Here is a 10,292-nt window from a genome sequence, read left to right on the forward strand (position 1 = left end):
CTGAGCGTCCGACTTCAGCTCCGGTCAAGATCTCACGGTGTGCGAGTTCGAGCCCCGCGTCGGGCTCTGTGCTGACGGCCCGGAGCCTGGAGCTGCTTCAGATCTGTGTTCTGTGTCTCTCTCTCTCTCTCGAAAATAAATAAATGCTTAAAAGTGCATCGTGTTTTCACAAGAGAGCTACGTCTTTTGGAAGAAGACATCCGTGGGAAAGACTCGTTTCTGTCATTCTGGCTCATCCGTCTGTCTCTACGCGCATCACTGACACCAGTGCAGGAATTCCTGCGACCACAGAAAGCTTTTCCTTCTGTGTTGGTTCTGCCTTTCAGATCCTGTCACCTCTGTCAGACGCCATCTTGGCGGAAAAGACCATCTCCGTGCTGGATGAGAAGGTGACCATCACAGACCTCGGGGTCCAGCTGGTGACCGGGCTGTCACTCTCCCTGCAGCTCAGCCCAGGGAGCAACAGAGCCGTCTTTGCCACTGCGGTGGCTCAGGACCTGCTTCAGAGGCCCAGACAGGTGTGGAGGCGGGGCTGGGGCCACACAGCAGGTGGGGGCACACGGCAGGCAGGTCGCCCATCAGGCGTGGCTGCCCCTCGGCCAGCAGTGGGGTAGCAGTGCCTCTGGGAGGTGCCCGCGGCCTGCTGCCGAGTCCCTGCAAGGAAGACGGGGCGGCAGGTCTGGGGCGACGGAGGTTCCCTTCACCAGATTTATAGTTCAGCTCAGGGCAGAAGGACCTCGTGGGGATGTCAGCCGCATTTGCAACCCCGCGTGCTCCAACGGGGCGCTGTGTGTGTACGTGTGCAATGTGTATCGTGCAGTGTATGTGTTTGCGTGTTGATGGCACGGTTTCCAAACGAAGGGTGCTGCAGATAGGCCATCTGCAAAGGTTGGATGTGCTCCTCCCTCGTTAGAGGGGGCGAGTATTCTTTTTTAGGGGGAACACGGAGGCGCTGGTGAGCCTTGCGGAGCAACAAAGCCGTGGTCTCCAGCCGTTGATTCGCCCCGTGCCTCTTGAAGCAGGGCTGTCCTCCCGCGGGGCTGCGGGGAGGCCGCCAGCCCAGGCAGGGGTGTTCCTGGCAGCTTCCCTACTGGACGGGAGCCCCCTCCCCCGGCACCCGCACCCACGGAACCGCCGAGGCTGTGCCCGTGCTCCGAGCCGAGCCAGGCTTGTCCCAGGCCACACGGAGCCTTCGCGTCCCCCTCGCCTGTACCGCTCACCGGGTGTTCCTCGGCAGGCGTCACTCGGCCCCCTTCGCTGTGGCCTGTGCGTGCAGCGGTCTGGGTTATAAAACCCTGGGAAGGGCGTGATTCCCGTAGCAGATGTGAATGGTCACCAAAGACCAACCTTTTTCTCAGGGCGGGATGCCAGGCAGGAAGCAAGGTGCAGGTCACAAAGGAGAGATACCCCGAGGCTGCTTTCCGTCTTCGTGGGGAGATAAAATCAGGTGACCACCAGCTACGCGTTAAGGAAGCGGTAAGATAGAGTTACAATTAGGCCAAAGAGCTAATGCGTTCCCAACAGGCAGAGCTCAACAGGGGACCGAGGTTTGCTCCGTGCGTGGCTTGGATGGCCCTTAGTCCCTGCCTACACCTGGCTCTGACATTTCAGTTGCAAGAAGCCCAGGGGCGTTTGAACCTCCTGCTCTGATTTCGTGGCAGATCGGAAGAACCTGGCGAATCAGAGTCCCATCTGGGGGCTCCTGCACCGTCTTGGTAGCATTTTGCACCTAGCAGCTGGGCTAAGCCGATGCCGACTAGAGTCTAGTGGCTGAGCCCAAGGAGCTGAAGCCACGAGCCACGTTGGAGGAGCCTTCCTTCCTGCTTCCAGAGACTGAACAGCCCCCGTGCAAAACTGGCTTCTGTCACGCTCAGGGGCCCTTGGCTTGCGAGAAGGTGAAATCCACTCAGGCGGGCTTAAGAAAACAAGGGGTTTCTTACCAGGATTGGGGGCTCTCACGGACCCCGGCTGTAGGAGCTCAGAGGAGGAAGAGTGTCTGCGGTCTCTCGGTGGCCACACCTCCTTTTGGTCTGTCTCTTTTTCTTTTCCTGGAGATAAGTGCTGTCCCCAAACGCTTGCTTAGCCCTGCTCCATTGCGGTTGCTCCGAGGGGGGCTTCATCCCCCAGAGTTTTGTGAGCCCCCCACGCATCCTCCCACAGCTAAGGCGGCAGTCCCGTCTGTCTTATTTCAAGTTTGACAGATAGAGAGAGATGCCTGTTGGCTCGGAGCTGCTGAGATATGCGCCTCATCCCTGGTCCAGTCCGCCTGTACACCCAGGATCACGTGCCTGTCCAGGCTAGTAATCCTTCCGGGCTTGGGGTGGGGCAGGTTCTCCGACATCTGGGGGAGGCAGGTGGCAACGGGCCCACCAGTTCGCTGTCAAGCATGGTGACGTCTCCACTCCCATTAAATCGGAGGTGATTTCGTCTGCCTGGCCCACCTAGTCCCAAGGAAAGTTGGTCTAAAGCAACAAAGTAAAAAGGCAAGAGACTGAGATGCGTGCAGACCTTGGCCTTGGACGCCCTTTGGCCTCCCCGTCTCCCCAGCTGGTTGAGGGGGGAGTGGCTGGCAGAGAAAGAAAAGCCAGATAACGCTGGCTTTATCTCCCTGGCTGGTTTGACTCCTGGTGTCCCAAGCCCACGCTGGGTCCGGAAATGCATACAAATCTGGTCCTGTAGACCCAGGTGAGGCGGGACCAAAGCCCACACTCCTCTGTGTGCCTCTGTCCACATCAGAGGCTTTCATCTGTGTTGTGAGTAATGAGCAGAGACTCGGTATTAAAGCAACTTAAAAAGTAATGCGATAAATATTTTCCGCGTAAACGTGTAACACTTGCAAACGATCCCACTAACCAGTAATATCCTTTGACGTGCAATTTATGTTTGCACAGACGTAGATCTTGCCCTGCCGCAAAACCCTGTCTTTTTTTCCACACCCCAGAGGGAAAAAGAGGATCTTATTATGGAGTGTTTATTACGGGCCCGGGTTCATTGTCATTTCAGTCTGGTGGTTGTTTGCTTTCGGTTTTGCGTCTTCCTAAGAATTGGTTTTCTTCTGTGACCTCCCGTGCGTCTTGTCCCTTATTTCTGTGCTGCTTAAAAGGTTTTCCTTTGTTCTGGTCGTATCATCCTGGCCACAGAATGTCTACTTTACAAAGACTTGGTGTTCGGTGAGCTTTGGGGCCATGTTGATTGGTTTATTTTATTCGACAGGAGGCAGCCATCAGTTGCTGGGTCCAGTTCAGCGATGGCTCCATCACCCCCTTGGATATCTACGATGGGAAGGACTTCTCCTTGATGACCACGTCCCTGGACGAGAAAGTGGTCTCCATCCACCAAGACCCCAAAGTCAAGTGGCCGATCATCGCCGCTGAAACTGAGGGACAGGGTCCTCTGATCAAGGTCGAAATGGTTATTAGCGAATCGTGCCAGAAGTCCAAGCGGAAGAGTGTGCTGGCTGTGGGAACGGCCAACGTCAGAGTTAAATTTGGCCAAAGTGATGCTAACCCCAACACCAGTGACAGCAGACACACGGGGGCAGGAGTTCACCTAGAAAATAATGTCAGTGACAGAAGACCCAAAAAACCCTTGCAAGAGTGGGGGGGTCAGGGGGGACCGTACTACGGGAGTTCCTCCATGGGCCTCATGGAAGGAAGGGGGTCCACGACAGAGAGGTCAACCTTCCAGAGAAAGAAGAACCAAGAAAGCCTAGACGATGGCCGCCATCTGCAGACCGTCGCCATTGACTTCACCAGCTTCCCAACCCAGGGGGGCCCGCCCAGCAGCAACGGGGAAGTGGACGAGAACGGCCTCACACAGGCATCCAAAGGGCTGAGTGACTTGGAGATCGGCATGTATGCCCTGTTGGGTGTCTTCTGCCTGGCCATTTTGGTCTTCCTGATAAACTGTGTGGCCTTTGCGTTGAAGTACAGGCACAAACAGGTTCCCTTCAAAGAGCAAGAAGGTATGAGTCACTCCCATGACTGGGTTGGGTTGAGCCACCGGTCAGAACTGCTGGAGAACCACATTAACTTCGCCTCCTCCCAAGATGAGCAGATCACCGCCATTGACAGGGACATGTATTTCGAGGAGAGTAAGTATCTCCTGAGCACAAACTCCCAGAAGAGCATCAACGGGCAGCTGTTCAAGTGTTCGGGACCCACCATTGCTGACGGGAAGGATCAGAAGAGTGAGCCCCCAACGTCCCCGACCTCAAAAAGGAAAAGGGTAAAATTTACCACCTTCACCACCATCCCCTCGGATGAAGGATGCCCCGCCGTGAACTCCGTCCCGACCAGTGGTGAGGACACGGACTGGGTCTGCCGGGATCTGGACCCTGGGGAAAGCAGACAGCCACACCACTACGTGGGAAGGTTACGTGAGGACGTGTAAGCCGGGACACTCGCACACATTGCTTCGCACTCAACTCCCAGCCTTTAATTTGGGGACGGAGGGTAGCGACCGGACACAATGAGGTCGTCCCTGTCCGCAGAGCCCCGGAAAATGCCCCCGGCTCACCTGGGGGTGGCCCCACGCCAGGACCCGTGCACACGTCCCACCATACGGTGTCTTGGTCAATGCCGAGAGGCTCACTGTCCGTGGCAGGATTTTTAAAACTTGCAGGAAAAACCGAGTTCTGAATCACTGAGCTTCCGAAAGGTTCTGGGAATAAGCAGCCCCCCTCTGCCCATGGCCCTCTTTCTGTCTTTAATCACAGCACTTTGGAGATTGTGAAGCCGCGTGGCTCCCGTGTGCGGTCGTGCAGACCGTGGAAGGCGACCAAGACTCCGCGGAAGCGTGTGCCTCGCTGGGAGGCGGCGTGTCACTGGGGTCTGGACGCACAGCTGGCCGTGCACGGGGTCGGGGGCAGAGGCCAGGGCGAGGCAGCTCCTGGGAGGCGTCACCGCGATGGATTGTCTCCCAAAGCCCAGCCCGGCCCAACGACAGACCGGGGCACTGCTGACGGGGACTGAAAGGGAGCACGTGGGCAGAGGGGCCACAAATGTCTCTGTAACTGGATGCGGAGAAGAAACCAACAGACCCCTCGGAGCGGTCCGGGCGTTCCTTCCTTCGTAAGCTCGGGATACAGGGCGTAGAATGTCAGGCCGGTTCCAAGAACCAGGCTTTTTGGGGACGAGTTCACTGTGTTAGAATCTGTACTCAACCCCCCACCCGGCCACCTTTCTGAAAGCCGTTGGTCACTCATGGGCAGTGGGGGCCCTTCCAGCGTTCACGGCGTCCTTCTTCCCCCACGGCCGGTGTGTCAGCTCCAGGGGACAGTCTGCAGTGGCCCCGCCAGGCGAACATCACGTGTCCTTCTTGAAGAGGCAGGTCTCTGCGGGCAAGTGGTTCTCGCGGTGAACTCAACCCCAAGGGACACTGGCTCCCCTGTTCCTCCGGAAAGACGGGAGAGCTGTTCGCAGGACAGCCCCGCGACGGCCACACCGGGCCTCCCGTCCGCAGCCACAGAGACACGTGCCGGCGTCCCTGCGGGGTGTGGGGCCGGGGAGAGCCGGGGCAGGAAGCCCATCCACACCCCTGCGCGGGCTTGGACATGTGGGGGGACCAAGGTGTCCACTTGTGGGGTGCAGACAGAGACCCTCCTTAGCCCTGAGAGGTTTGCTGTGGCTTGAATCTGAAGGACTCGGAATGCCCCCCTCCCCTCCGTGGGAAGCCTAAGAACGGGGGGTGGGGGGTGGGAGGTGGGGGTGAGGGGGATGAGCGGCTTCCGGCCCAGCTCCAGCTCCCGCCACGGTGGGGGAGGGGCAGGAGAGGGCCAGCGGCCTGGGGCCCAGAGGCCGGGTCTCTCTGCGTGTCTTGCCTGTCACTTTCCGTCCCTCTGCCTTCCTTCTCTCCAGTTCCTGTCTCCGTGTCTCCCTGACCCTGTTTCTCTGCTTCTCTGTGTCTCTCCCTCCCTCTCTCCCCCCTCCTCCTTCCCTCCTCACCCCTCCTCCTCCTCTCCCTCCCCCTCCTCACCCCTCGTCCCCTTCTCCTCTCCCTCCTTCCCTTCTCCCTCCTTCCCTTCTCCCCCTTCCCTCCTCCCTCCTCTCCTTCCTCCTCCCCTCCCTCCCCCTCCTCACCCCTCCACCTTTCTCTCTCCTCCTCCTCCCCTTCTCCTCTCCCTCCTTCCCTTCTCCCTCCTTCCCTTCTCCCCCTTCCCTCCTCCCTCCTCTCCTTCCTCCTCCACTCCCTCCCCCTCCTCACCCCTCCACCTTTCTGTCTCCTCCTCCTCCCCTTCTCCTCTCCCTTCTTCCCTTCTCCCCCTTCCCTTCTCCCTCCTCTCCCTCCTCCTCCCCTCCCTCCCCCTCCTCACCCCTCCTTCCCTTCTCTCCCTCTCCTCCTCCTCCTCTTCTCCTCTCCCTCCCCTTTTCCCCCTTCCCTCCTCCCTCCTCTCCCTCCTCCTCCCCTCCCTCCCCCTCCTCACCCCTCGTCCCCTTCTCTCCCTCTCCTCCTCCTCCCCTTCTCCTCTCCCTCCTTCCCTTCTCCCCCTTCCCTTCTCCCTCCTTTCCCTCCTCCTCCCCTCCCTCCCCCTCCTCACCCCTTCTTCCCTTCTCTCCCTCTCCTCCTCCTCCTCTTCTCTTCTCCCTCCCCTTTTCCCCCTTCCCTTCTCCCTCCTCTCCTTCCTCCTCCCCTCCCTCCCCCTCCCCTCCTCACCCCTTCTCCCCTTCTCTCCCTCTCCTCCTCCTCCCCTCCTCTCCCTTCTCTCCCTCCTTCCCTTCTTCCTCCTCTCCCTCCTCCTCCTCTCCCTCTCTGTCCTCACCCCTCCTCCCCTTCTCTCCCTCTTCTCCTCCTCCCCTTCTCCTCTCCCTCCTTCCCTTCTCCCCCTTCCCTCCTCCCCTTCTCCCCCTTCCCTCCTCCCTCCTCTCCCTCCTCCTCCCCTCCCTCCCCCTCCTCACCCCTCCTCCCCTTCTCTCCCTCTCCTCCTCCTCCCCTTCTCCTCTCCCTCCTTCCCTTCTCCCCCTTCCCTCCTCCCTCCTCTCCCTCCTCCTCCCCCCCTCCTCATCCTTCCTCCCCTTCTCTCCCTCCTCACCCCTCCCCTCCCTCCTCCCACTTCTCCTCCCTCCTCTTCCTCCTCTCTCCTCCTTTTCTTCCTCTCCCTCCTCCCCTCCTCCACTGTCCTCCCCTCTTCCCCTCCTCCCCTTCTCCCCATCCTTCCATCCCCCTCCTCTTCTTCCTCCTCCCCTCCTCTCCCTTTGTCCTCCTTCTCCTCCTGCCTCCTTTACCTCCTCCCCCCTTCCTCCTCCCCTCTCTCTTTCTCCCACCCCTTCTCCAGTGCACATAACTGAATTCTCCTTAGATCATGGGTGTCGTTTCTGCCAGCTCACCCTTCCCACGTTAGCACCCCCCAACTGAGGTGCTCCCCATTTGCTCTAAGACTGGGATTCCAGCAGCCATAAGCCACCTGCTCCTGTCCCCAAGTCTACTCACCTTGTCTGGTTGGACAATTAAATTGTCACCCTTTCGCTCAATGACGGGGCTTTGCTCTCTGTAGCCTCCTTGTATTTCTTTCCATTTTTACCTGCGTGATGTCGTTTAATACAGCAGCCGCTGCCCGCTCCCAGATCCGCCTCCCTGCAGAATGTATTGTAGGTCGTAAGGATGTAATATATGTTTATAAACTTACTGACTGTAAATATAAAGTTTGCATTCGGCGGCTTTATGGCTGTCCTTTGTCTTTCCACACTCTGACCCCCTCCGCGGGGCTGGCGTCAAGGCGGACGGCTCTCCAAACGCTGCGGCTTCTGGTAAATGAAAATGCAGATTGAGGGGGCCCAGCACAATCCAATTACACTCTTACACGGTGTAATGTGGTCTGTGCACCGAGACAATGTTGACACATGGTGACAAAGTGCCCTGTGTGCTAAGTATCTCTCCTTCAGGACCCGAAAGGATTTTCAGATAAATCACACGTGCAATTCCCTGCTAAAAGCCTGCTGACGGATGGTGGTAAGTGAGAGCCGTGGCAGGCGAGCGTATATCCCGGCTCCCTCTGGGCTGCAGCGGGGAAAATTGCCCTGTCCTTTTTTTTTGGATCTCACGTGTGCATTCAGATGTCAGCTTCCTGAGGGACGCCCACCGTGGCTCTGGGCTGAATGAAAAAGGTTGACTTTTCCTTTCCCCTCATAATCAAATGCAGCCCCAAAGCCCTTCCACAGAAAAAGAAGTCACGTGAAATTCTTGCATTCGTGCAACAGCATCGATGGGCCAGTTACTGTGGCACTGGTAACTGATGGGCACCTACTGTGTGCTAGAAACTACCGCAGGCTGGGGCGATGGAACAGTAAATGTGACAGGTGGGACAGGAAACATCACATGCTTGCTCTCCGGGATGTTACATCTAGTGGGGGCAGGGAGATGACCTCGAAACACATTTCAGATCGTCCTCCGTTACAGACAGGAGATAAAACACGTTACGGGACGAAGACGAAGCCGACCCTAGACACTTCGGCCATTTCGCTTTTAAAAATCTGGATTTGTATCCCCTTTTGAAAATTCGGACACTGGGGCGCCTGGGTGGCGCAGTCGGTTAAGCGTCCGACTTCAGCCAGGTCACGATCTCCCGGTCCGGGAGTTCGAGCCCAGCGTCAGGCTCTGGGCTGATGGCTCAGAGCCTGGAGCCTGTTTCCGATTCTGTGTCTCCCTCTCTCTCTGCCCCTCCCCCGTTCATGCTCTGTCTCTCTCTGTCCCAAAAATAAATAAACGTTGAAAAAAAAAAAAAAATTAAAAAAAAAAAAAAAAAAAAAAAAAGAAAATTCGGACACTTTGGCGAAATGGGGCTGACAACCCAACCTGGCCCTGGTTGGAAACGGTGGGTTTGCTATTGCCGCCTCCAGGCAGGACACCCAGATTGTCTCCCTGACCCAGAGTTGCCATTTGTGCCACAACTTTCCGTATAATGGAGGAATATTTTTCCCTGCTCATGACTCTATGCAAAAGTGAGAAAGGCAAATGTAGGCTGAGGGGAGTGCGGTGTTTGCAAGACAATTAGGGGAAAGTATATTGCTCTATGAAACAGAGAATAACAGCCCTGTGGTCTCCCAGGAAAACAGAGACTGTCGTTGTCTAACACACGCAGCCCCGGAGGCCACCACCCCACAGCCCGTAACGCGATCTCTGCCCAGAGCTCAGGAAGGAAGAAGCCGTGTGAAAGTCTTGACGGGATGATTTTTCAGCCGGAGTCTTGTAATAAAGAGCTGCCACCGGCTGTCCCTCGCACCCGGCCTGCGCCCTCACCTCTGCCCCCGCGGGGCCCCCTCGAGCCAGGAAGCTGCCCAGCTGCTGACTGAGGCCAGGCCCCCGGGGAACAGGAACCGGGCTCACCCGTGCCTCCTGGAGGTTGCGGCTTCACGGCTCCTCGGTGCCCGGGACGTGGCCGACCGACTGCCGTCAGGGGCCTCGCTCTGCTAGGCTGCCTTCGTCGTCCCGGACCCGGGCTCGGACCACAGAAACTTCCCGTCTCCCCGCCTGGAGGCCGCAAGTGCCGCATCAGCCGTGTCGGGCGAGCAGGGTGGGAGGCCTCTCTCCAGGCCTGCTGCTCTGCTGGCCGTCTTTGGCATTCCCGGGCTCGTAGCGGCCTCACCCCCTCCCGCCTTCATGTTCCCGTGGTGTTTGCCCGCGTGCTGTGTGTGTCTGTGTCCAGATCCCCACTTTGGTCAGGACACCAGGCACATCGGAGGGCTCCCCCCTCCGTAAGCCCTCATTTTCACCAATTGCCTCTGTAAGAACCCCAAGGACCCCATTTCCAAATAAGGTCCCCTCTCCCACCGAGGGTTAGGACTCCAGTGTGTGAATTGGGCAGGACACGTTTTGACCCGTAACCATGACCTCTGGCCAGAGGCCCGGCAGCTACACTTGCGAGCATGTCGAGGGCAGCTGACGGTGACACAGGCCAACCCAGAACCGGGCACAGGCCCAGCGGGCTTCCACGAATGCGTCCACAAAAGCCTTGCGTCCCTCTGTCCACACCCGCTTTGCAAGCGGGGTGATACCAGGACACCCTGGAAATGTGAGGGGACGCGTATCCTCTCCCTCTGGGAAGGCTCGTAACTGAATTAACTACCCCAATGGTCGCTTCGCAGGTGTGGTCATTAGCGCTTCCCTGGGGGACACCCTCCCCCACCCCCCGCTGTAGCAGCAGCCCTCGCGGCTCTGGCAGGATGGGGGTGAACTGGGATGCACCCCGCGGGCGGCCTGTGTCCCCCAGTCCAGTGGTGATCGAGGGCCTGGGTTTGCGCCGGGGGTGACCAGGGGCTGACGGAGCGATGGGGAGGGGGAGAAGGACGTTGTGGCCA

General features: G+C 58.3%; 1 protein-coding gene across 3 annotated transcripts in view; it reads left to right on the forward strand.

Moving 5' to 3' along the window:
- TMEM132D (transmembrane protein 132D) overlaps nucleotides 1-5,918 on the forward strand; it is a 564,604-nt gene extending 558,686 nt beyond the window's left edge. For all 3 annotated transcript variants that reach the window (XM_045459606.1, XM_045459608.1, XM_045459605.1), the window contains 2 exons: nucleotides 327-518; nucleotides 3,214-5,918. In XM_045459606.1, the coding sequence (XP_045315562.1) occupies nucleotides 327-518; nucleotides 3,214-4,392 (1,371 nt within the window). In that variant the 3' untranslated portion in view covers nucleotides 4,393-5,918. The remainder of the gene's footprint in view (nucleotides 1-326; nucleotides 519-3,213) is intronic.
- The last annotated feature ends 4,374 nt before the right edge of the window (nucleotides 5,919-10,292 follow it).

The sequence above is a fragment of the Leopardus geoffroyi genome, chromosome D3 (assembly GCF_018350155.1).
Source record: "Leopardus geoffroyi isolate Oge1 chromosome D3, O.geoffroyi_Oge1_pat1.0, whole genome shotgun sequence".
Taxonomy (NCBI): Eukaryota; Metazoa; Chordata; class Mammalia; order Carnivora; family Felidae; genus Leopardus; species Leopardus geoffroyi.